Source organism: Girardinichthys multiradiatus, chromosome 21 (genome assembly GCF_021462225.1).
Source record: "Girardinichthys multiradiatus isolate DD_20200921_A chromosome 21, DD_fGirMul_XY1, whole genome shotgun sequence".
Lineage (NCBI taxonomy): Eukaryota > Metazoa > Chordata > Actinopteri > Cyprinodontiformes > Goodeidae > Girardinichthys > Girardinichthys multiradiatus.
The window spans coordinates 31,055,681-31,082,710 of NC_061813.1; the positions used below are offsets into that span (position 1 = coordinate 31,055,681).

A 27,030-nucleotide genomic window follows, 5' to 3' on the forward strand; every position below is an offset into this window, starting at 1 on the left:
TTTCTTTCTGTTCCCTGTACCTTCATCATTTGTATTCATTGTATCCAAACGGTAAGCACTGAGAATAGATGCTTCATTGTCCTCGCGGCGCTTGCTTTCCAGGCGCCAACACGAAGGAAGCGATCACTGCACGACGAGGACAAATTGGATGGGGCAGCTACTTGGGCCGCATTATGTTTGATATTCTTCATCATTATCAACTCCCCCCCCCCCCCCCGAAATCCTGCCTTCTTCTCCTCCAGGAGTCATATCTCTCCCTTGCTGATGTGCCACTAAGCGTAATGAATTTTTTATACCCCCCTACACCTCCAACCCACCCCACCTCTCAACCTCTCCTGCCGCAGCAGAGGAATAGGGGAGGAACTAAAAGAAAAAAAAAGAGAAAAAAAGGGAGGTGATTGATGCCCCATGTCACCGCAAACAAAATGGCAAATATAATTTAGCATTTAGCTTATGCAGAGATAATGGGGCGAACATGCGCAGGCAACACGGGCTCAAACAAACAGCCAGGGTTGTTATCCGTCAGGAGCGCTTTGGAGCGACGTGGAGCGCAGGTTAGGGAGGGGAGACGAGGGAGAAAAATGAGGAGAGGGCGGAGGGAAAACATTGAGGCAGGGAATTGAATTAAGGCGGAGGAGTTGCGAGGCAGCGGCGTCTTCAGTCACTCTGTTTGGACAGGAATTACCTGTGCGCTTGGCTTGTTGTCACTGGAGACACGGTCTCGCTCTGCCTCGCTACTTAAGGCCTTTTTATCCAAACCATTAAGCTCAGAGCTGTTTAATATGACATGTGATGTTGAGGGAAACTATTTGTCATGATTATAAGGTGGTTGTTGATTGCCCATTCACATTTAAATGGACTCTGTGAGCTCGCAGTTATGCCATTTATAAACGCCTTGCAAAAGTTTTTATACCCCAACCTCAAATTTAGTGTAATCTGTTGGGATTTTCTGTAATAGACCAACACCAAACGGTGCATAATTGTGAAGTTAATTATTTATATAAATAAAAATGTAAAAAGTGTGTCTGCAAATGTATTCAGCCCCCAGAAGCATTGATTTGTAGATGCACCTTTTCTGCAACACATCTTTTGCTGTATGTCTCTTCCAACTGTGCACATCTGGAGACTGAATGTTTTGCAACCTTTTTCGCAATCTTTGCAACATTGCATCAATCTTTGCGTTAGGCACGACTAAAGGACAGCGAATCTGAGACGTCAGATTCACATCATAAAATACGTCCATATTATCTTCAACCACACCTGCAGCATCTCGTGAGCGGCCATCACTTCAATATATGGTGCCCAGCGATCCTTTTCGACCCTGTTCTGACCTTTTCAGTGCCTCTGATCAGAGTACCTAAGACTGTAGACCAGTTTTGTGTTCTGTCTCAGGTCACTTCTGCCCAACAAGTGTGTTAAATGCGCAGGCGTTAATAAACGGCTCTCCTGTTGTGCGTTACTCCTAATACTTCTCAGGCCTGAGCTGTTGACAGCTCCTCAAGAGTCACCTGGGCTACCCTTGCCTGGCTTGTCAGTTTAGGTAGACGACAACGTCTTGAAAAACTTTTGATTCTATACTCATTCCACTGGCACCAGAAGATGCTAAAAGCTTAAAATATTTTTTTATAACCCAAACTTGCTTTAATCCTTTCCACAGCTCCTGTGGTCGTTGGTCTTCATGATGCTCGTCAGTCACTAAGGTTCTCTAACAAACCTCTGAGGCCTTCACAGGGTCAGAGAAGGATTTACACTGAGATTAAATTACACATATGGACTGTATTTACTAAAAAGGTGACTTCTGAGGGTTGCACTGGATTTTATTTAGGGATATCAGATTTAAGATTGCAAATGCACAGCAGAGTTTTCTCTGTAAACAAAACAAAAGGTTGCAAGGTGTAGGTGTACCTCTGCAAGGCACTGGATCTGTTGGCTTTCAAGCTGTTGCATTGGGAAGAAGCAATATTGCACACTTGATTAAAAAGCAGCACTGAATTCCTCAGTGAGAAGAAGCACTTATCACATGTGGTATTAAAGCAACCAACTGATGGCAAATTAAAGTTAATCGCACCAGGTTTCCTGCAAGTTTTGGCTTGTGCTGAACCTTTACGCATGCAAAGCTGCAGCCAAAAGGTAAATGTCTGCCAGGATGCTCAGCAACAATGCTTATTTGCTTGCTCCAGACACAAGCAAATAAGGAGGGGCAGTCAATGTATAGCTGTCGTTCCAGCGAAACGGAGGACAAGAGGCGGCTTACGGTGAAATATTGAATTGTTTTAAGACAAGTTCCCCAGCCGTGTGCAGAATTAATCGTTATTAGCCTTCTCAAAGATATGCCTAAGTACACAGGGACTATTATTGCGGTACTTCCCCATGCAACCTCTCATTACGGCCTGTAATTACAGTTGGGTTGGCCCTGCGGCGCTTCCATCAATCCAGTCAGCTTCCCCCCACCATGCCGCCAGAGCCAGCCACCACTGGGCGTCCAAAAAAGCAGTGAAGGCCCAGCAGCTTGTTTCCTCTCCACTGCAACGACACATACACCATCCGTACGTGGCAAATGAACAGAATCACATCCTATTATGGTGAAGGGCCTAATTGAAACATGTTTATTTATGGCCCCTCGTTTTTAAACTAGAAGCAGGCGTTAGCAGTGAACAGCTAACGGGGCTTCGGCAATATGAGGCGGTGGAATTAAATTAAAAGCTCATAAAATGAAATATGCTCCGTATTAGCTGTTTGACACTTAATTTGCCTTCAAATGAGCAGAGGAAATCAGAAATTAACTGTCCTTTGTTTTTTTCCCCTCTCTTTACCTCACCTCCTCTATTAAGAAAGGGAGAACGCAATTACAGACAGAGGCTAATCGTTTAGTTTATGAATTCCGGTGGGGAAGGTACCAGTGTGCCAATATTACAGCCTCAGGGTCAGGTTAGGTGGTAGGGGTCCTTTTTTTTGCTTTCCTAAGAAACTTACATGCTTGCATGAAAAAACAGCACCTGAGCCACCGCATCTGGAACCTGAGGTAATCTTGCAACTTCTTCTAGTTTTCCTCGTCATTCCGATATAGCTAAAGCTTCCCAGACCAGCACTGATCCAAGTCCAGATGAAGTCTTTTCTGCATCGAATGTGGTTGTTGTTCCTCTGTCTTCTGTCTGATCTGGAGATCTGATCTTTTATTCAGCCTCACTAAAGAGCAGGTCTGGAATAAAAGGCTGGAATATGATTTCAAGGTTTTTCATGTTTTGATAGGGAAAACAAGAGCATCATATAGTTTGTTTTTCTAGACACTATTCCCTGTTCCACTGTCTAAATGTTGTGATCTGCCTTCCTTCATTCTTTCTTTGTATATTTCCTTCCTTCCTTTGTGTCCCTCCTTCATTCCTTCACTTGTTCCTTCTTTTGTTCCTTCCTTCCCTGTGTCCTTCTGTCTTTCCTTCTTTGTATCCTTCCTTCCTTATTTCTCTCCCTACCTCCCTCCTTGAGTTGTTCGTTTATTTATTGGATCCTCTTTTCTTTGTGGTATCACTTCTTCCCTTTTTTGTGTCCTTCTGTTTTTTATTTTTTGTATCCTTTTGTCTTTCCCTACTTTGTATCCTTTTGTCATTCCTACTTTGTATCCTCCTGTCTTTCCTACTTTGTATCCTTCCTTCTCTCCTTCACTCCCTAATAACTTATTCATTTATAAATCATGTCCTTTTTCCTTTGTGGTATCCTTCCCTTGTTTTCTTCTTGTGCCATACCTCCTTATAGCTTGTGTCCTTCATTTCTTCCTTCTGGCCTTCCTTCTCTTCTTTGGTGCTCCTCTGTCTCCCTCCTCCCTTTTCTAAGTGTTATTCATAAACTCTGCACACCATAGAAACATCTTCCAAAACACAAAGTAAGCCTTAGTATTACACATTTTAAAATGTAAAGGACTGAGAACTGTGGGAAGCTGAGTCTGGAAAACCAGGAAGTTTTACATGATTTTTTTTTTTACATCTTCCAGAGAAGATGCAGATAAGTGCAGAGTGGGCTCTCCACATGAAGCTCTGGTCCCGACTTCCACCGGCATTGTTACGGGACTGTGCTCAATGGGAGTTTTTTTGGAAACCACTTCATTCATTCCAGCTTTATTGCGTGGCAACGCCCCATCCCCCCCATTGCAGTTCAATGCCAGTCCTCGGTCACCCGGAGATGGCTAGTAACAAACACAGGAATTCATCACAAGTTAATTATCGGCTGCAGAGTTTACTTTGGAGTCCCGGGGTCCATGTGCTGTGAATGGGAGAGTCACTAAAACCACTAAACACTAACAGGATGGGCAATTGACTTGCAACCTTTGGAATCGCCCACCGTAAATTTACACAAGGATTAAGACAAACCAAGTTGGTTTAGGACTCTGTGTTGTACATTATTTAATTGTGAAGTCATTTTTTTCTTGTCTGATTCATACGTGCTCTACTTTTTTATTTATTTGTATTTGCAAATTTAGACAAATGCAACATCTTAAAGCCTAAAACTTCCACCACAACTCACCAATAGAGATGGGCTCTGGTTTTTCTGATATTACAGTGAACAAGCTGGGTCTTTGAGAGCGTGTCTTAGTGTTTGCAGATTGTGGGGCTATTCCATTCAGGAGTATGTTTCTTCAGCTGCCACCTTGGCCTGACTAGAGGGTAATCTGAAAGTACCGCTGGGACAACCGCTTCAAATCACAATGCAGATTCAGCTCAGACGATGAACAAGGAAGCAGTTTAAGGTGGGGTGAGCTCAGTTTTACATTGGCACACCAGTAAAGATGTGTAAAAAGGTTTAAAATAAATGTATCTTTTATTGCAGCGGCTTAATCTCACACTGAAAATGTTAGAGAGATCCAAGGTTTAATTTGTGGAGGAAAAATATAACTCGTTAAATAACTGTTTATAGCTAAATTAGCAGTGGTACAATTATTGGTACCCAAAAAATCCCTTTAAAATAAATGTAACTCCTTTTATACTTTCCATTTTGAGACTGATTGGAGTTTTTAGGAACTTTTAATTAGCAATCAGTGACTCTCTGGTAAAAATATTACGTGACACAGGGGTCCCATTTCATTTAGCCACTATGCTGGACAAGGAGCCATATTTGTCTTCCCACCATGCACAGCGAGCAGAATGGAAATCAAGCTGAACAGAGTAGTTGTTATCTTGGGGTCACCAAGTGTCCATAACAACCATCCTGCCACTGGATAGGGAGGCATTCTTGCAACCAGTGCACTGCTTTGGGTGTCATTGGATGTTGGACGCTCTCCACAATGTTTTTCGGCACTAGCCATTGCTTGATTGAACTCAAGAAGTCAAAACTTCAAATCTTCTTTAATTACCTTTGCACATTTCTTCTTCTTCGCCTTCAAGACACCTTCATGAGGACTACTAAAGCGAGGCTTGTGACGTCGCCCGGTACGGCGGAGCCGGGGTCCCACCCTGGAGCCAGGCCTGGGGTCGGGACTCGTCGGAGAGCGCCTGGTGGCCGGGCTGCTCCTCGCGGGACCCGGCTGGGCCAGGCCCGAACGAGAGACGTGAGGCCATCCCCCAGTGGGCCCACCACCTGCAGGGGGAACCGTGAGGGACCGTTGCAAAGACGATTGAGCGGTGGACGAAGGTGGAGACCTCGGCGGCCTGATCCCCGGATGCTTAGGCTGGCTCTAGGGACGTGGAATGTCGCCTCGCTGGGGGGGAAGGAGCCGGAGCTTGTGCGGGAGGTCAGGAGATATCGACTAGAAATAGTCGGGCTCGCCTCCATGCACACGTGGGCTCTGGAACCCATCTCCTCAAGAGGGGCTGGACTCTCTTCTACTCTGGAGTGGCCCACGGGGAGAGGCGGCGGGCTGGGGTGGGTTTGCTTGTTGCCCCCTAGCTCAGCCGTCTCGTGTTGGGGTTTATCCCAGTGGATGAGAGGGTCGTGTCCCTGCGCCTTCGGGTTGGGGACAGGTCTCTGACTGTCGTTTCGGCCTACGGGCCGAGCGGTAGTGTGGAGTACCCGGCCTTCTTAGCGTCCCTGTCGGGGGTGCTGGATAGTGCCCCTCCCGGGGACTCCGTTATTCTGCTGGGAGACTTCAACACCCACGTGGGAAAGGACAGTGACACCTGGAGAGGCGTGATTGGGAGGAATGGCCTCCCCAATCTGAATCCGAGCGGTGTTTTGTTATTGGACTTCTGTGTTAGTCACGGATTGTCCATAATGAACACTGTGTTCGCACATAAGGGTGTCCATCAGTGCACTTGGCACCAGGACACTCTAGGCAGGAGGTCAATGATCGACTTTGTTGTCGTATCATCAGACCATTGGCCGCATGTTTTGGACACTTGGGTGAAGAGAGGGGCTGAGCTGTCCACTGATCACCACCTGGTGGTGAGTTGGATCCGCTGGAAGAGGAGAAAGCCGGACAGACTTGGCAGGTCCAAGCGTATAGCGAGGGTCTGCTGGGAACGTCTGGCGCAGCCCTTGGCCTGGGATGTATTCAACTCCCACCTCCGGGAGAGCTTTGACCAGATTCCGGGGAATGTTGGAGTCATAGAGTCCGAGTGGACCATGTTCTCCGCATCTATTGTCGATGCTGCTGCCCGTAGCTGCGGCCGTAAGGTCTGCGATGCCTGTCGCGGCGGCAATCCCCAAACCCGATGGTGGACAGCGGCAGTAAGGGACGCTGTCAAGCTGAAGGAGTCCTTGTTCACCTTGACAGCTCTGCCACCGCCCTCGGCCCTGGCAGTGGCCAAGGCAAAAACCCGGGCCTGGGAGGAGTTCGGTGAGGCCATGGAGAAGGACTACCGGTTGGCCTCGAAGTGATTCTGGCAAACTTTCCGGCGCCTCAGGAGGGGGAAGCAGTGCTTCGCCAACACTGTTTACAGTGGGCGTTGGGAGGCTGCTAACCTCGACTTGGGACATTATCGGGCGGTGGACGGAGTACTTCGAGGATCTGGATAAAGAGGAAGACAACGAGTACGAGTACATTTCTTCTTTAGATTCATGTTGGACTCTCTGGGGCCCCTGCAGCCTGTGTTTCTGGACTCGTTCTTCAAAAGTTGGCCGCTGCAGGTCTTTTTCTTTTTTTGTAATTCAGTCATGGAGGGAGAATCCAAGGATCTGACAGAAACATAGCATTTGAAAAACCTCAAGTTTGATCAAGCCCGATTCGCCGATCCGTAGAGAACACCAGGCAGTATCAGAATACAGAATAGATGCACTATATTCCTTACAGATATTGGTCATCTTCCAAATGCTTCATACGATGGACGCAAACTTTGAAGCCCCAGACAGTTGAAGATATTCTCTACTCATAGTCATCAGTGGCCCAAGATGTTTAAGACCTTCGCACATGCTCAGCCCGATTACCATCATCGTAAAGAGTTGTTAGCGAAAAATGGGTTGCATAATGTATTATCAGAAGTGGTACCAATAATTGTGACACTGGTGAGTTTGTTAATATTCGTTATGTCCTAAGGGACTTTTTTCCCCCCTCAGAAAAAATGTCCATGCTACTGCACTGACATAAGAAGAACAGCATGGTATTGTTGCTCCGTATCTCCTCTTTAACCTTTAAATTCAGCTTTATTTTTGGTCAGCCTTCCAGAGAATCTTCTCCTTACATGCCTCCCTCCCTTCTGTCCTCTTCAGTATTTACATAAACTGTTGTCACTGGGCCCAATCTGCTGCATAAAGGAGCAGCGTGTTGCTTAGCATAAAGACCACAGTCTTATCTCAACACCTCCTTCCAGATGGGACGAGGCAGAGCATTGCAACACTCACACACAAACATGCAGAAGCATGCACACCAGCCGCGAAACAAAAAGAGAAAAGAGCATTCGTTGCACTAAGGGAAAGATGCATTTTCATCCCTGGCTGCTTGTGCTTGCATGCTCAAGGTGACTTTTTATAATTTTAGATTTCATTTCTGTGAATGTGCAGCATGTTTTCCAGTAATTTCATACGTGAAGAATTTCTGTCCCAGATCGGGATGCAAAGTGAAGCCATAAATTACAGCATGAATCATGGATTATTCCCTAATCACATCTGATAATCTCTGTCCAGATACGGCTGCTGTCACAGGGAAAAAAACACACGGGCCAGAGAGAAGAAAGGCTGCTTTTTCATCTTCCTTTCTTAACTGTCCAGAACCCAGTCGGTGTGACTTCACGGGTCACCCCTCTGCAGCGCGCTCCCCTCCTTCCTTCCTTTCTTTATACTCTCTCTTTGGAGTAAGTCAGGGGGACAGACGGTCACACAGTTGCCGGCTTCATGATTAATGGTGTTTATTCTTGACAGAAGGCTCCTTTTTATTTATCTGCATTGCAGTTTCACTGATACCATCGGTCACCTGAATGAAAAATATTCAGTCATACCAATTTTGCAGCATAATTGAGTAGAGTCACTTCCTTTCAGTCCCCCCTTTTTTTCTCTCTTCCTCTCTTTCTATCTGGCAGCCTTATCATCGCCACAGTAATTTTCGTGCCGCGTTGTTTGATATGGAGAGGCTGACTTTAGCCGTATTTGACATAAAGCCTCTTCAATTTTCTCAGGAGCAAGAAAAAAGGAAAAAAAGTTGTGCACCGATTCCTTTTTTTATTATTTTTTCTGAGGCAATTTCAGGATTTAGAGAGAAAGGAGATAAATGGCTAAGCAGAAATGTGGGCAGATTGAAGTTACAGTATATATATTTTTTTGTGGTGGTTTCAGAATCCTAAATGGGTATTGTAGTCTTTTTTTCAGATATTTTAAGGCACCTGTGTATTTTGAGAATGATGGATCCAGCAGGTTGAAAGAGAGCAGCATAAAAGCGAGTTCGGCACAGCAGAAATTTGACAAGGCCTGTAAAGGCTTTAGGGTTGAGTCATTACCTGTGGAGATCTGTTAAGACATGTTCCAAAACTCTACTGAAACCTACTAGGATTACCCTTTCCAGAAGACTGCTCCTGCCTTCCTTAGTGTTTGTATTTTCCCCTTTAGTTATTAAATTTCCAGTACATTTTTTTTACCTCCCTATAATCCTTTTAAAATGGTTTAAATCACCTAAATGCATTAGAAATAATAGCATTTGGACCGATTATTTTTTTTCAATAAATATTTATATTTTTTTAATTGCTTGTTTGAATTTAAATTGAGAGTGCGTGAAAAATAGCTTTGAAAAAGGTACATTTTTTGATAAAAGGAGAACACATTAATCTCTAATACAGGACCTGCAAATTTGCACGTTACACATTAGCAGATTTGATTTTCTATACACGAGTCATTTGCCCCCTCTTCATGTTTGAGATCTCAATTTGTAGCTCTCCCAAGGAGCACAATGGAAAAACCAGGTCTGAAGGGGAGAGATAACAGGCAGGTGCCAACAGCGCTGCGCTAATGTGTGTGTGACTGTCTGTGTGTGTATGTGCAGTCGTGCATGCATGCACACACACGCATGCACACAAATACAAAAACAGACTGGTGTGAAATAATTTAATCTTTTGTTTCATCTTTTAATTTTCTTAGCAATTCCGCATCTTTCATTTCTCACTTGAAGGTCTAAATAAATTTACATTTGTATTGAATTTGCTGGTTTTTTTTATCAGCTTGTCAGCATTTGCACGATTTAGATGGCTGTTTTTATTTTATGTTCCCATCACAAACCTGCTTCTACTGTTGCATTACAATACATATATTTTGCATTAGAAGCTAGATTACTGCCTAAAATTAAAAAGCGAAAAAGTAAAAAAAATAAATGTTGCAACTTATTCAAACCTGACTTCTTCTTTCTTGAATTTGTAATAAAATTATATGTAAAAAAATATGCATTTATTGTTTCATCTCTTAATTTCTCTTTGTAATTCTCCCAGTTTTTTTGTTTCTCATTTGAAATTGGAAATCAAATTTACCTTTCTCCTATAATTTCTGTTATTTTACCAGCAGGTTCTACTCTAGCATCAAGGTGGAATATAATTTGCAAAAGAACCTGAGTAACTGCTTGGAAATAAAATAAAAAGTCAAAAAGTCAAATGAAATAAATGCTGCAACCACGGACCTGGAATTCTCTACTAAATTCATAATTATATGGATATATTTATCTTTTAGTTTTCACTTAAAAGTCAAAATAAATTTATATTGGTATTTATGTTTTTAGCATTTCTCAGCTTGTCATATTTTGCACTTAAACATTTGATCATTTAAAAAAATGCTTCTCTGTAGCATTAAAATACATATCATTTGAAATAAAATTAAGGTCACTGTTTCGGATTAAAATTAAAAAGCAGAGCCAGCAAACAGAAAAATAAAGAACATTATAAAATAATTTCATAATTTGTTTGGTATGTTTGATTTAGTAAGTTTGCAATTCCTCATCTTTTTATTTTCTTCCTAAAAACCTAAAAAAATGTATCATATATCACGATTTAGACTGCAGTTTTCATAAATCGTAAATCAAAACTACTGCATTAGGATAAATATAATTTGCATTAGAATAAAAAATTGAAAGTAAATCATTAAACCAATAAATGTTAAATACGTATTCACAAAAAAATACCAGTCTGCACATCGAAGGGGCCAGTGGGGATTAGGGGTTGCAAATGTACAATAATAATATTAATAATAATAAATAGAATTTATTGTTAAATAAAATTACATACAGTTAATTAATGGTATATTTGTATGCCTAAAAATGATACATTTATAAATATGATAGCTGATTAATGTAATGTCACTTAGCTAATTAATGAACTTAATAACCTTAAAAATACAGGTTCTCTTTGATGGAGACCTGACAGAGAGCAGGAAGGACTGCTACAACATCACACCACATTATGTGTCACCGCACAAGCAGTTGATAGGAGTTAATAAGAACATTTCTACAAGAGAAATTAGAGGCCTGAAGGATTTGCTACTGTAAAATGATAAATTTTTAAAGTTTTTTTAGCAGTTTTACCACTTTGGGCTCAACCTGCGGCATGCAGACATCATGCTGCGCCCGTGTTGAAAAGTGGAATTTCCATTACTCCGATCTCTGGGCTCCAGACCATGCGATCCGACTCTGGGGGCCAGTTACAGCAAGTAACGAGACTTCGGGAACAGGGTCATAAATCCACTCCAACTCTCCTCATATTCCATCCTCTCTACCCTTCCTTTCCAAGATCGCTCCTTTGCTCTGACTCTCCAGTGAATGATTGAAGGGGAGCCTAAATGAACACACTGTGAAATATTACCACATGTTTGTTATAGGAGGCTTTTTGGTGTGGCTCAGGGCCTGCCAGTGTGGGAAGAAATGACTTCTCTGCCCTCGACATTAAAACATATCACATAAAGCAGTTCTTTTTGTTATGTCACTCGTCACATGTGGCATCCATTACATCTGATGACGTGATAGAAAATAGTTTCATCTTCTGATGTTGTTTGAAGCAGGAGCCATGAAGAAGCCCCCTCACTTTGTTCATATCCCATGATACCACGCTTTTCTCTGAGAGGGTGAATTGTTTTACATTGCGATTGTCCGGCGGGAGCTCTTCCGATAAGCACAGTCATTGGACACAGCTGTATGGGAATACAGCAAGGCTCCTGTTGCATGTCCGTTGTGTCTTTGGCCATTCTTTGGAAGTGATCTTTACTAAATTTGGAAGGGAAGTTTAGTGTAGTCATTGGAACCAGAGGTTCCTCTAAAAGACACATTCCTCTGCCACAAGCTGTGCCGAGATTTTCACACAAGTATTGAGTTCTACGGAGTCCTGGAAGGTCTGGAAAAGTATGAAATTATTGTTTTCTAAATGTGAACAAATATAGAACATCTTTAGATTTTTTTATCCATCCATCCATCCAACCAACCAACCAACCATCCATCCATCCATCCATCCATCCATCCAACCAACCATTGATCTTAACCAACATTCATTCCAGCATCCATCCATCCATCCATCCATCCATCCATCCATCCATTTCTTTACAGTCTGTGTTTTTTGCAGTAAGCCTGCCCCCTGTAGAAGTAAAATGCACTGTAAACTTTTGTATTTATAGTTATATAGTATTTTATTTATAGACAAAAACCATAAGAGAATTTTTTTAAACTTGAATCTGAAATATATATAAATTTAAGCAGAAATCTGCAGTAACCCTGTAAAGTTGCCACTTTTTTTTAATGTCTTCCTTTCAGTGTCTGTCCAAGCAAATTCTACAGTTCTGTGTTTAAGCCTCCCAAAGCTTCATCAAGCGAGCTACACCACCTCGCATTCAGGCACCCCTTCATGATTAAATATCAAGGAACTCCTTTTGACGTTTTATTAGCCCAACAAGATGGATGAAACGGCCAAAATAAAGTAGGCTGTGTCTGTTCACTTTCCCACCAGCGCTTGCCTTTCTTCCATCCAGCTTTCCTCTCCATCCCCTCCTTTGCAAGAAGAAGTATGTGTTAGGAGAATGTGATGGATTTGGCTCCAAATAGAAGATTTTCTCAGTGCAAAGGAGGCAACACATATTTCTGTCTTGTACCTGATGCTCCTGTTGTCTCAGCCGACCCGCTTTCTTTTTTTTATCCTCTTGTTGTACCTCAGATCTCTGTCTGAAGGATTAACTATCTCCAGCTGTGTGTCTCTGCTGTCTCGCATTGTTTGGGATTTGCTCGGGTTCATCCGTGCGGCTGCTCATTTCTGCAGCCCAGTGTGACGCGTTGAATCGAGGACGAGGGGGTGGGGGGCTAGGTATCGAGCGGCTCCTCTCGGCCCCTGGGCCACACTCATCCTCCCTCACCTGTAGGTTGCCACCTCACGCACGGAGATGTGCGCTCATTACCCGACTTGACAGGCTGTGAAGGGGTGAAACCCGAGCCCTGTCTGGCTGCAGGCGTCGGCTGGATGTTTGTGTCCAGGCACCGGGGCCATCGGGACAATGCTGGAGAAGAAAAAGAACTATAGATGTGCTTCCTCAATACTTTCAGAAGTTTAACACTCTAACACCCAGGAGTCCCCTCTAGTTTTCTTTTTAGCCTGAGGCATGCCAGAGAAACTCAGAGAAGCGATTGAGAGCTAATCCCACCTCTGCTTATTTTGCTGCTTGGAAAGAAAGAAAAGCAATCAAGCACAAACAGGTGCATCACTATACATTAGAATATCAGTAAAAAGTTCATTTAATTCATTAAATTCAGTCCAAACAGTAAAACTTCTTTATTAAATAGATTCATTATACACAGAGTGATCTGTTTTAAGTTTTCTCTTCCGTTACTTTATGGTTTTGGCTTACAGGAAATTACAACACAAATCTGAGTTTGTCAGAAAATGTTAATGTTATATACAACAATTCTATTTTATGGTCTACACAATTATGCGGAAGACTGCTGAGAGGACACTTTCCACAAGGAGGGTGAACCACATAAAGGCAGAATCAAAGTAGCTTTTCAGAGGGTTGTATTCAAGGATAATAATGGAAAATTGAGTGGAAGGAAAAAGTGAGGTAGAAAAAAATGCAGTTTCTGAGAAAATCAGAAAATTACAAAAGACCAATGAAAAATGGAGTTTCAATAAAGAAATGTTGGCCTTCTAAAAGGTATGTCAGTGTAATCGCTGCTTGGTTGAAGCACATTTTGCATTGGAGTTAATACTCCATAGAATCTGTTTGAGTTTAGGTCAAGTTTTCATGCCAATCAGGCACAGCAATATCATTAAAGTCCTGGGAAAAAATTAAATCAGTATCTCTGTAAAGCTTGTTAGCAGAGGGAAGCATTTGTTGCTGTAAGATTCTTTGCTAGAAAGCTGTTCCTGTTTTGGCCCTGATGAAACACAGTGGACAAACACAGGCAAATGCTTGTCCATCTTTTTCTTCCACTAAACTTTCCATTTATTTGCCTGGATAAAGGACTTTTAGCCGAGATTGTCAGTGACTACTTTCAAGCCAGCAGTGTTCACCTTTATTTTATATGTGTTAGCATTTCTCTCTTACAGATGGTTTTTCCTTGGCCTCATGTGATACTATTTAATATTTATTTAATTAAATATTATTTAATATTTAATATCTGTTTCTCTTTTGAAATAAATTACTAAAATAGATTACGTTTTTGATTATATTCTAATTTATTGAAATGCACCTGTATTTGCTCAGCTGAGATAAAGTTTAAATATTGCAATCAACATGGTCGGCCTGCTTGGAAAAAGGCATAATCAAGCATGGGGAAAAAACTAAAAGCAAGAACAAGCAAATCTTTTTTGTTTTTGTTTTTTGCCCCATGTTTGTTCTCTGACTCAAGCCCCCTTGAAATTACAGGAAAAAAGGCACGCTCATTTTGTGCAATTTCACTTTCGTGTTTTCTTTTTTCTCTGCTGCGTACTTGGCTGATTCGTTTTGGTAGACATTCTTATCTCAACGGCTGAAAATTACATTTAATTGCGCTGTGGAAAAATGCGTTTTAAAAACAGAATGTGGGAATAAAAAGGCATCAACTTTCAACAGTTTGAAACCAGAACAAATGAAAAGATGTGATGTGATAAAGAATAATCTTCTAACTTTGCAGACATGGGGCCTTAATTTAAAGCAGAAGGCACATGTGTGTGTGTGTGTGTGTGTGTGTGTGTGTGTGAGACCTTCCTCGATGAGGTTCGTGCGCAGAAACAGAAGCTCTGACACCTGGACCCGTTTGTTACGACTTAAACCTGTCACACTCTCTGACTCCTGTTGATAAATATGTTATCATTCCAGCAGCGTGGAAATGATACGTGCCCACGGGGTTGTGACGTGCTTCACCCAGGCGAGGACAAGTGTGCATGTGCGTACCTGCTGCTGCTGCTGCTTGGACAATATGAGTTAAACACACAAGCAAGGACTGGGGGAAGCGTGTGTGTGTGTGTGTGTGCGATCTGACTTTGGACTGTATGGGAATGTCTGGCATGCCTCCTGAGGTATCCCACCGAGAGGGAATCCTGCTCGATGTGACCATGAATAGAAAGTTGGACCCACCCAGGCCTTTGATGTCAAGGGGTCACACAGAGACCTTGCAGCTCTGGTTGGAATGGGGGTGGCATAGCTTCTCTGAATGCCTGGCAATCTCACCAAAATCCTGACAGGCCCACAACTTGTCCCGTCAAGCAAGAAAAACAACTTCTGGACATTATTTTCTGTCTTTTTCATAAATTGGACTCATTAAATGATTCGTCTCATTTTATATACCAACTTCAGATCAAGCACAAAAAGGCTTTACCTTCAGTTTCAATTAAATTGTTGTTGTGCTGAATCATGAACACTGATCCTACCTTTTCTGACCTGCTGGATAAGTCATCAGAGCACTGTTGGTCTAAGTTTGGCCAGCCGACCATTCCTGAGAAGGTTCATCAGTGTTCCATATTTTCTTCATTTGTGTTTGATGGCCTACTTCATGCTGTCAGACAAGTTCTACTTAAGTGATTTCTGGTAATACTGCTCCAGCAGTAATCAGGCTTGGGTGTAACTGGTGAAATTAAACCAAAGAATGTGTTTGATAATTCAAAAATTTTATTTAAAGTGTTAAAAAAAGCAAAAACAGAAGAAATCTGTCCTACTTTTTCACGGCACTGTAGCTTGCGTGTGTACTCTTTGACAACATGTGGGGTCCCACAAGTACCCTTACTGTCAGCATGGGGAGTGTATGTTTAATTTTGCAGTACCACATTTGACTTCCTGTAGGTAACCACATGGCAAAGACTCCACTCCACTTTCTATCATGCTTTACCAGAACAGGGCACTTTATGGCTCGCAAGCCACATCTGGTCCTTTAGATGTAAGCAACTGACCACCATAAAAAATTGGAAGTTAAACATGCAAAGCTGACATCTCTTCTTTCCTGTTTTCGGTACATAAACGAGGACCCTGATTCGACCTAACAGCAGTGCAGCATGTAGAGTTTTTAACAAGACGCAGATCAAAAGTATTTAAAGAAGTCGTCAAATTTGTTTTCAGAAGTTACAATTTCACCTGGCTCGTTTTTGCTGCAATAATATTGCAATACTGAAGAAATGAGATATGCATGTGAACAGTAGAGCAGGCATGTCAAACTCCAGTCCTTAAGGTCCCTCAATGTTAGATGTCCCTGGTCCAACAGACCAGATCAAATGACTGAATTGCCTTCTCACCATGCAATCAAGTTCTACAGATTTCTGCTAATGACCTAATTATTTCATTCAGCTATGTTGAAGAAGAGATGCATCTAAACGTTGCAGGACATTGGCCCTCGAGGACTGGAGTTTGACACCTATGCAGTAGACCGTTAAGTTAAGTGGGTAAACCGGCAGATGTATACCACACAGCCCTTTGTGTTCAGGACATCTTATGTATTGCTACGGCTCAATATTTATTATAAAACAACCCTTGTTTGAATATTTCAATGACTCCTGTTTAAGCAGCTTAAAGTACTTGAAATGTCGGTTAAAAGCAGAACTTAATGAATACTTTCCCACTGTATCATCAATAACTCAGTCTATCTGTGTCTCTCGGTCTCTTTCTTCTGTCTTCTTTCTCTACTTGTCTCAGCTCCCTTTCCTCTCTCCTTGGGTCTCAGCTGGCTCTGTTCCTATGGCTCTTTGATCTCAGTGAAAGGGTTTGGAGCTTTAAAGTGCTTCTGTTTCCGCTGTCAGGAGCCCTTCTCTTTTTTTTTCCTCCTCTCTGGGTTAGGCTTTCAGAGCGGTCGCGGCAGCATTGTGCCGCTGTTTGACTGGGTGGGTTTGGAGGATGGGAGTGAATGTGGGTATCTGTGAGATAGTGAGACTGAGGTGTGGCTGGAGGGGGTAGTGGATGTGCAATGCTGTCAGCTTTAGTCAGGAGAGGACCTGACAGAAAGAAAACAACAGTTCCCTCATCACTCAGCCCCTTGTGGCCACAGGTGTAAGTGTGCACATGTTCCAAATACTTCATTCAAAGCTTTGGAGAGACTTCTGGTACTAAATGTGATCTCAAATTGGTGCAAAATCAGCATTTTGGCAGAAATATATACATGGTTCATACACAGTCCTGCGAAGTCTGGAAAAATGTGAAATTTGTTTTGATCATTTTCCAAGTCTGAATATGTCTATTGAAAAAATATCCTGCACGATCCTAAAGTTGTATTACTTTTAGAGAGTTATTGCAGAAAACTGAAATGTAAATTTAAGACATTTTTGTTTCTGAACAGTCCAGCTTTGCATCATTTGTTGGTTCATAGAATTTGGACTCCAAAGTTTTCCTATGAAACATTTCCACCGTTTTATCCATTTCTTACTTGAGCGTTTGGCAATGCGCGGTTCCTTTTTTAGCCAACCGCTGTGTCCATACCACCAGGTCTAACTGCTGCACCACAATGATTTCTGTGCATGAGCGAAGTCACCAGCCTTCCCCACAACTCTGTTGATTTTGCAGTTTTCTCTCCCCAAACATTATTAGTGTTGATACAACCTTGTTCCAAACTAATTCCAGGCCTGCTTATGTGAACATGCAGTGCTCCATAAAACCTCAAAATCTTTGGGTGCATATGTACACTTACAAGTGTATTTTCATCTGGTGAACTTAGACGACATTTTAAAACCCACAGGCCGTCCAGTGTAAACATGCACTGCCTTAAAAAAGTTGCTGGCTGGTATAATCGAGGCCACGTGAAAGGGAATGGTTTCCACATGTGCAAAACTCAAGCTACCTTGTGTGATGTTTGCCCGATTTATTCAGGAACAGGAACTGTAAACCAACAGTATGAGGGGAAGAAGGGACATGTGAAATAAGAGTTTTTTTCCTCTGGGAAGAAGAAGCCTGAAAACCCTGCGGTGCAACTTTGATGTAAATCTCAATTCAGGTGTATCTAAAATGCTGCTTCTTCGACACACACACACACACACACACACACAGGGCTAGCATTCCTGCGCACACACACGGCTCTTTGTCAGATTCCTTTCCATTTGTCACGTTGATTAATGCACGCTGGCAGATGCTAAGATGATCACAGCTCAGTAGACAGGAGCTGAAAATTTCAGCACCAGGCTTTCTTCCCCACACTCCCCCGAATTATCCATCTCGTAGCTGTCCTCCTGAAATCCCCTCACACCTGGCTCTATACCCCCTGAGACATCTTTGCCCTCCCCTCCTTGTCCAGCTTCCACGCTGCTGTAAGTCTTCTTCGTCCACCCTTCCCTCCCCAACACATAGTTCTTCACATGCTCCCCTGACTTCTGTTCATGCTCCAAATGAACTGTTTACCCTCCCATCAAATCTTTTTTTAAACTTTTCATCTTTAAACAGACCGAATGACAACTTGTCAACCCCTTTTTTGTGCCTAATTTGATATAAAAAATTTAATGAGTAATATGACTCATTGTAAAGTTTGATGTACTGTATTTCAAGTGTTATTTTTGGTAAATGTTCATGATTATGCCTTACAGCAAAGGAAAACCAAAACCTCAGGCTCTTAGAACATTATATAAGACCAGCCAAAAAGGGATGATTAATACAGACATATTATGTTTTGACCATATTACTAGACTACACAGTTACGGATAACACTGCTGTCTTGCCAGTTGTCCAGCAGATTGTTATTGGTGAAAAAGCTGACTGTGTAGAGTGATGAAATGGAAGGTTTAGTGGAAGGAAAAGTGTGGTAGACAAAAAGTTCAATTTCAAAAATAATTTATATCATATAAGACCAATAAAAAAAAATTTAAATAGAGGTGTTTGCTTACTGAAAAGTATGTCATGACACTACACAATATATGCACTCAACACATGGACAGGGCTCGTTTTTTCCATTAATTATTGCATCAGTGCAACGCGGGTATAGAGGGGATCAGCCTGTGCCACGTTTTAGGTGTTAAGTAAGCCCAGGTTGTTTTAACACTGTCCTTCTCATTTGCATTGTTAGGTTGTTCATCTTCCTCTTGTGAATACCCCATAGATTCTTTATGAGGTTTAGGTGAGTCTGGTTGACTGGCCAATCAACCATGGTCCTTAAAGCAGGTATTGGTACTTTTGGCAGTGTGGGGAAGGTGCCGAGTTCTGCTGGAAAATGGAATCATCATCTCCATAAATTTTGTCAGCAGAGGGAACTGTGAAGTTCCTCTGAATTCCCTGGTAGGTTGCTACGCTGACTTTAGACTTAATAAAACCCAGTGGACTAATACACAGCAGATGACATGGCACCCCAAATTATCACTGACTGTGGGAACATTCACATTGAACTTTAAGGAACATGGATTCCGTGCCTCTCCACTCTTCCATCAGATTCGGGGACATTGATTTCCAAACTAAATGAAAACTTTACTTTGATCTGAAAGAAGCGCTTTGGACCATTGAGCAACAGTTAAGTAGTTTTAATTCTAAGCCCAGGTAGAACACGCCAGATGTCTCAGGTTCAGAAGTGGCTTGACACAAGGAATACAACAGTCCTGTATGCATCTGTGTGTTGTGACTCTTCTGTCTCTGACTACAGCCACAATAAAAACATTTCCTTGACTCTTGATTGAACTTTGCTTCACAAACATCAAATGACTTCCAGTTATCCCAGTTGCTTGTGTACCTTTTCGTGCCGTACTTTTTCCTTCCAGTGAACTTTCCATTGTTATGCTTGCATACAGCACTCTGTGAACAGCTGGCATCTCCCTCCAAATTTGTTGAATTTGCTTTGTTTTAAAGTCCTCTCAAGATTGCAGTTGCGCCTGTTGGTTGTGTGCACCTTTTTTGAGGAACATTTTCCTTCCACTCAACTTTCAATTAGTATGCTTAGAGACAGCATTCTGTGAGCAGCAGGTTTTATAAGCAACAGCCTTTTGTGGCTTACCCTCCTTGCTGACTGCAGGACAACTGTGAATTTCACTTATTTTACTGATGATATTAGAAGTTTCTGAGAAATTGAATTTTGAGTTTCCATTAGCTGTGATTCTTTGTGTTGTTTGTATTTTAGTTGCGCTCCTGCAGCTGATTTTTTGTGTTTTCTTTCATCTGCAAATGCTCCTAAAAGAGTTTTACTGTGTAGGTGTGAGATGTTCGCTCATGTATGTGACAACAAAGTGAACGTCAGCTGCAACGGTGTCATGTTCTCTGTAAATGAGCCATGTAAATGGTGGCGTGCGGGCTGATGGCTTGCTAATCGCAAACACATCTTTTTCATGCACATATACACTTTTTTGTTTTGAAGATGACCTCATCGTGGCCTGGTAGAGGAGCCGATGAAAATAAGAAATTACTCATCTCTACGTTTGACAGGTGCCGTGCAAAACAACAGGAACTGGAATGTGAAAAAAAAAATTCCATGAGTGGTCATGTTGAAAAGCTTGGGTACGATCCTGAGAGCGCCACAAGGGTTTTGCTGATTTCCCATCATAGATTACATCATCATCACGAGACATGATGTCGCACACCTGAGCAAAGTGAAAGCCCTGTAAATTGTCCCACTCCACCCTTTTGTGGCTAATTACAGAACATCTCCTGGAGGATGTTCTGTAGCTTTGTGTTCACATGTGTCCTGCATGCATCTGTTTCTGTCTGTGTGCTGCTTCTACTCCTCGGTTGCTCATTATTGACCCTGGCCTGAGCTCTTTCATTTGGATGGGTTGTGGAGTGGAGGGACAAAGGGGCTGGTGGGGGATCTGGGGACAGGGCAGAGGTTGTAATTAGGCTGTTCCGCTCCTGCTGGCCTAGCTCAAGGTCACTCTGAAACGAACCGAGAGGCCAGGTCTCTCACTCTTTTACATCTCCTCCTCCTCCTACACTTTTCCTCTCCCCTCCCTCCCTCCCTCCATCCATCAGCCACCCTCTCCTTCTCCTGGGGTCCTTTGTCGCAGTAGACCGGTCTGCCGGGGGAGCCACAGAGAAGCGAAGGGGCTAATTCAGTCTAATCTTGTGTCCTATTAAGGTCTGGCTGATATGTGGATTTCCGCAGATCCTCAGGGGAAGGCCTTTGTGGTGAAGGCCATCATTACTGCTTTACCAGGCCCTCCTTACCAATTATAAGGCGGGAGACAAATTAGTTCTTCCTAAACTTGGATCTTAAGAAGTTTTCCAGATTTTTCTCAACTTTAGTTCACATTTCCTTCAAAAAATACAATTCAGTATTGAAAGAAAAACCTGACAATACTGTTTTCTTTCTTCTCGATTGAAAAAAGTATTTTGTGTAAGACTTGCAGATGGATTTTGGATCCATCCTGTGGAATTCCATGTTTGGTTTCAGGTCAAAGCCATCTGAGCTATGGAGAATTGTGGTGTAGCTTTGCTTGTCTTGCTCTGGCCAGCGGTGAGCTTGGTCTAACGTTTCCCTATGATTAAGATGCAGTGGTGAAAGCTGTCTTTGATCTGAGGAAATGTCTGCGTAGGGAGCAGTTGGAATGCTGCATTCTTCTCTCTGCCTTGCAGTGGGAAGGGGAGAGATAGTTTTACCATCTATTTGTCTTGCCCCACCACTGTCAGTCCACCCAGTCTTACTTCCAGTGCTGTGAAGAAGAACTTGCTCTCATACAGTTTTCTTCTGTTTTTGCTTTTCTTCACACTCAAATGTTACATTAAGACTTTTTTAATATCAAACAAAAACAACCTGAGCAAATACAAGAGGCAGTTTTCAAAAGATAGCTTCATTTATGATGAGACGTACAGTACAGACCAAAGGTTTGGACACACCTTCTCATTCAAAGAGTTTTCTTTATTTTCATGACTATGAATATTGTAGCTTCACACTGAAGGCATCAAAACTATGAATTAACACATGTGGAATTATATACTGAACAAAAAATTGTGAAACAACTGAAGATATGTCTTATATTCTAGGTTCTTCAAAGTAGCCACCTTTTGCTTTGATTTCTGCTCCACACACTCTTGGCATTCTGTTGATGAGCTTCAAGAGGTAGTCACCTGAAATGGTTTTCCAACAGTCTTGAAGGAGTTCCCGGAGATGCTTAGCACTTGTTGGCCCTTTTGCCTTCACTCTGCGGTCCAGCTCACCCCAAACCATCTCGATTGGGTTCAGGTCTGGTGACTGTGGAGACCAGGTCATCTGGCGCAGCACCCCATCACTCTCCTTCTTGGTCAAATAGCCCTTACACAGCCAGGAGGTGTGTTTGGGATCATTGTCCTGTTGAAAAATAAATGATGGTCCAACTAAACGCAAACCGGATGGAATAGCATGCTGCTGCAAGATGCTGTGGTAGCCATGCTGGTTCAGTATGCCTTCAATTTTGAATAAATCCCCAACAGTGTCACCAGCAAAGCACCCCCACACCATCACACCTCCTCCTCCATGCTTCACGGTGGGAACCAGGCATGTAGAGTCCATCCGTTCACCTCTTCTGCGCCGCACAAAGACACGGTGGTTGGAACCAAAGATTTCAAACTTGGACTCATCAGACCAAAGCACAGATTTCCACTGGTCTAATGTCCATTCCTTGTGTTCTTTAGCCCAAACAAGTCTCTTCTGCTTGTTGCTTGTCCTCAGCAGTGGTTTACTAGCAGCTATTTTACCATGAAGGCCTGATTCACACAGTCTCCTCTTAACAGTTGTTCTAGAGATGTGTCTGCTGCTAGAACTCTGTGTGGCATTGACCTGTTCTCTAATGTGAGCTGCTGTTAACCTGCGATTTCTGAGGCTGGTGACTCGGATGAACTTATTGTCCGCAGCAGAGGTGACTCTTGGTCTTCCTTTCCTGGGGCGGTCCTCATGTGAGCCAGTTTCTTTGTAGCGCTTGATGGTTTTTGCGACTGCACTTGGGGACACTTTCAAAGTTTTCCCAATTGTTCGGACTGACTGACCTTCATTACTTAAAGTAATGATGGCCACTCGTTTTTCTTTACTTAGCTGCTTTTTTCTTGCCATAATACAAATTCTAACAGTCTATTCAGTAGGACTATCAGCTGTGTACTGTATCCACCTCCTGCACAACACAACTGATGGTCCCAACCCCATTTATAAGGCTTGAAATCCCACTTATTAAACCTGACAGGGCACACATGTGAAGTGAAAATCATTTCAGGTGACTACCTCTTGAAGCTCATCAACAGAATGCCAAGAGTGTGCGGAGCAGTAATCAAAGCAAAAAGTGGCTACTTTGAAGAAACTAGATTATAAGACATATTTTCAGTTGTTTCACACTTTTTTGTTCAGTATATAATTCCACATGTGTTAATTCATAGTTTTGATGCCTTCAGTGTGAAGCTACAATATTCATAGTCATGAAAATAAAGACAACTCTTTGAATGAGAAGGTGTGTCCAAACTTTTGGTCTGTACTGTAGATATCCAAACACAAGTGCTGCTATGTTTTGCAAAGTTTGCATAAGGTCATGTCATAGTATCTCTATCAAACTTAAGCCATGACTTTGTCTAAGCCACTACAAAACCTTCATAACAAAACCCGTGTCTGCTTGAGCTTAATGTCACACATTTTTGCCCGGACAGTATCCAGGATGTTCTTGTAGATAGGGAAATTCAAGGTCCTATCATGTACGGCAAGTCATTTTGGTCCGAATGCAGTAAAACAGCCCAGATAATCACACTACCACCACCGTGTTTGGCTGTCAGTCTGATTTTCTTTTTCTGAAATGCTGTGTTAGCAATGACATTTTTGTAGTAATGTGAAAAAAAACACTTGAGATTATAGAGCAGCAATGTATTTACAGATAAAACCCGCAGCATATACCTGTGATCTTTTTTCTTTCTTCTTTTTTGCACACCTTTAAATGTAATGTGTCTCATATCACAATAAATATTTTTTTTATAAAATCTGTTTGTATATTAATGCTTCTCCTGGATTGGCAGATTTAACAAGCCTAAACCACATCCCGCTTTTTAAAAAAGCGGAAGATGATTTCATTAGATGGAAATCTCTACTCATGGGCAGGGTTGCTTCAATAAAAATAATAGTCTTGCCAAAAATCAATTACTTATTCTCAATTATCCCAAATAAGCAGTCATCTGACTAGTTTAGATCTCTAGACTCCTCCATCACTAAATTTCTTTGGAAAAATAAACCCCCATGTATTAGCTTAAAAACGCTGCAGAAGACCAAAGATAAAGGAGAATTAGATCTGCCTAACTTTCACCATTACTTCTTGGCTAATAGGCTACAATTTATCTCAAAATGGTTTAAACAAGGTCCTCTTGATGAACCCTGGCTAGATGTAGAACAGACATTATGCAATAATATTAAGGTTTCACACCTACCATTTATTAGCTCAAATATAAAACGACATGTATGCTTTAAAAGCCTCAATATCAGCTCCTCTCTGAAAGCATGGTGGGATCCCATGCAGATGTACACCCATCTGGAACAACCCTGACATCATACAAAAAAATAATATGATAAACTTTCCAGATTGGAGGAGTAAAGGAATCAGGGCGTCAGACTGGAGGGTGGGGTGGAGGGGTTCCAGAGTGTGGGATTGGGGGGGTGGTGCCCTTTTTTTGGATCTGTGGTCACCAGCATTTGGATTGGCTGAGCGGTGACAGTGAAGCTGACCTGGTTGATGTTTTTCCCTGGGCTGTCGTTGCAGTGGCAGCGATGTGGTGTTGTTGTGGGGGCATAGTAGGGGCCATTGGCCCTGGGTGTGTGCCCCTGCCCGGGGACCTCTTGCTGGGTGAGTTTGTTCCGTCGTTGGCGTGGGGTCCATTGTGAGTACGGTGCTAGGTGATGTCTGCTCTGTTGCGCTTGTGGGCAGAGGCTGGGCCCTTGCCTCACTGTCGTGATGTGCTGTGTGGTGGGGAGCAGGGTGCGGCGAGGGTGCTTGGAGCGGAGCTGGATGTGGAGCTTGTGCTGTGTTAATGTGTCTTCATTGGCTTTTTGGGGATGGAGCCCCTCTGTGGGGGTGTGCCCCTGTGTGGAAGGGATTCATGGCGTTTGGGCTTGGGGGCATGTGTTCGGTATCTGTGTCCTGGTTGGGGGTGGCCCTGTGGGGAAATTCATTTTGGGGTTCTGTGGGGGTGTGGGGCTCATGGGGTGGAGATGTGAATTCATTAGGGGGTTGGGACTGCTTTGTCCTGGGAAGGCTCTGGTTGACGGGCTTGTTTGGACCAGGTAGGCCCCTCTTTTGTTCATGATCCCCTCTCCAGATGAGAGCGGGAGTCGTTGGGGGCTGTGGTTGAGCGGGGTGTCTGGGCCGAGGTCGTTCGGGTTTGGGCAGTGCCGGCACTAGTCTGTGCTGGTGCAGCCTGCCTGTCTCCACCCTGGAATAAAAGGGGACCTCCTCATGGGTCTAGGGGCTGGTTGCCCTTCTGGATAGCGGTACCTTGACCTGGGAGTACAGTTCATGTAGGAGGGTGTGAGTGTATGACGTCCATTGTTGTGTGTCTTCACATTGGGTGTGTGGGTGTGAGTGTTTTTATGTGTACACATGAGGGTGGAAATGTGTGATTGTGACTGTGATTGTGTGCACCTGCTTTTGTGCAGGTTGGGTCTTGGGCTGCTCCCTCTCCTGGAACAGCTTTGGCCTCCCATCAAATGCGGGGCCTATTTCCTCCCCGCCTCACTCCCTGCCGGTGGCAAGTGTCTCTGCCCACTGGTGTATTGCTGGTTTTCAGTGTCCGGGTGGGTTCTCTGTTCAACTACATATTTAAGAGGGAAAAGGTCTCATTGTCTATGTGTTAGATAGTTAAAATTATTAATTGATGTATTGTATGTAACTAACAAACAACCTGAAGCAGCCTTTCTGTTTAGATCCATCCTTTAATTTTAGCAGGGTCGATGTGTGAGAGAGAGCAGTCAGCGTTACACAGCTCAGCAGCTAAACAGGATTTTACTAAGACTTAAAAACAAAGATAAAATGGTTACTGAGTTTAGAAAATGTCTGACATTAGCATTTTATATTTGCAATGAGCAATAATACAATTAGCGAGGTTTGCTTTACAAACAGTTCTCCCTGTGTTTAATAACATTTCTAAAACAAGCATGGAACATGAAATAGAGGTGGATTCTTCTTAAAAGGAAGAAAGAGAGCAATGTTGCTGTAATGTGGTCATCTTCCTGTTGTTGTACCTGAATAAATGGCCGACCTTCACTGGTAAGGAAAGCCACCATTTATTCACATGTAATTCAACGTGATTTACAGAAAGAACAAAGGAAATTTGATTATTTAAGCAGGAAAAAAATGCTCAAACATGATAGAATCAATAAAGCAATTTTTATAGCCTTACGGTTAATCTGCAGTAAACAGTAATTTTTCCACTTCTGATTTAAAAGAGCCAAATGTTTCTGCAGGTTCTTTTAAATCAGGTTTTCATGCTGTTGGTTCCAGAGATGAGAAACTTTAAATAAGAGTCTTTTTCCTTCAGTGACAACTTCTTAGTCAAAATAATGGAAAGCAAACAATATAATTATATTAACCAAAAGGATGGATTTTGTATGCATTATGTCACACCTAAATAGCATTTTTAACTTCTCATTAAATTCTCATTTTCAAAACTATTTACTATTTTTTTTAGTACATTTTGTATATATTTAGCAACATATTAACTCGATACAGTAGGTTTTTTTTTAGGAAAGTACTAACTTTGTTAAAGAGGTAGAGATACCAGAAATACTTGTTATACTGTTAATGTGAAACAAAAATGACAAAATCTCTCAGTTTCCACAAAGCTCTTTCTGTTTCATTTCCTTTTCCCCAGAACAACTTGGTTTTAACAACACAATGTTTACTGGTGCATATTTGACATTCACAGTTAAAATAAAGTGGACTGAAATGCGGCAATAACCATATAATGAAGAACTTTAGTTTTAAATGTCTGTCTTATCGTTTATTTTTATTCTGAATTGAAGCACACACGTCATTCTCCTTTTGTGTGTGTCTCTGCAGGCCTCCAGCGCTGGCAGGCAGTCCGACTTTCTCCGACATCTCCCTCATTCGGATCTCCCCCCAGCGAAACCCGTCCATGGGGGCGGAGTCGCCCTTCCACCCTCCACACCCCTACATCAGCCCATACATGGACTACATCCGCTCGCTCCACAGCAGCCCCTCTATCTCCGTCGTTCCAGCCACCCGGGGCCTCAGCCCGGCAGATGGTGAATAAAGTGAAACATACACCGACACAGACACACACACCCACTCAACGCTCACACATAAACCCCAGCAGAGTGCGAATGATCTGACACGGCCTCAGTAGGCCTTTAAA

General features: G+C 42.6%; 1 protein-coding gene across 1 annotated transcript in view; it reads left to right on the plus strand.

Moving 5' to 3' along the window:
* The window catches only part of gli3 (GLI family zinc finger 3), a 133,966-nt gene that overhangs the window by 71,405 nt on the left and 35,531 nt on the right, over positions 1 to 27,030 (plus strand). Inside the window, exon 5 of the mRNA XM_047349586.1 lies at positions 26,715 to 26,920. Coding sequence (XP_047205542.1) covers positions 26,715 to 26,920 — 206 coding nt within the window. The remainder of the gene's footprint in view (positions 1 to 26,714; positions 26,921 to 27,030) is intronic.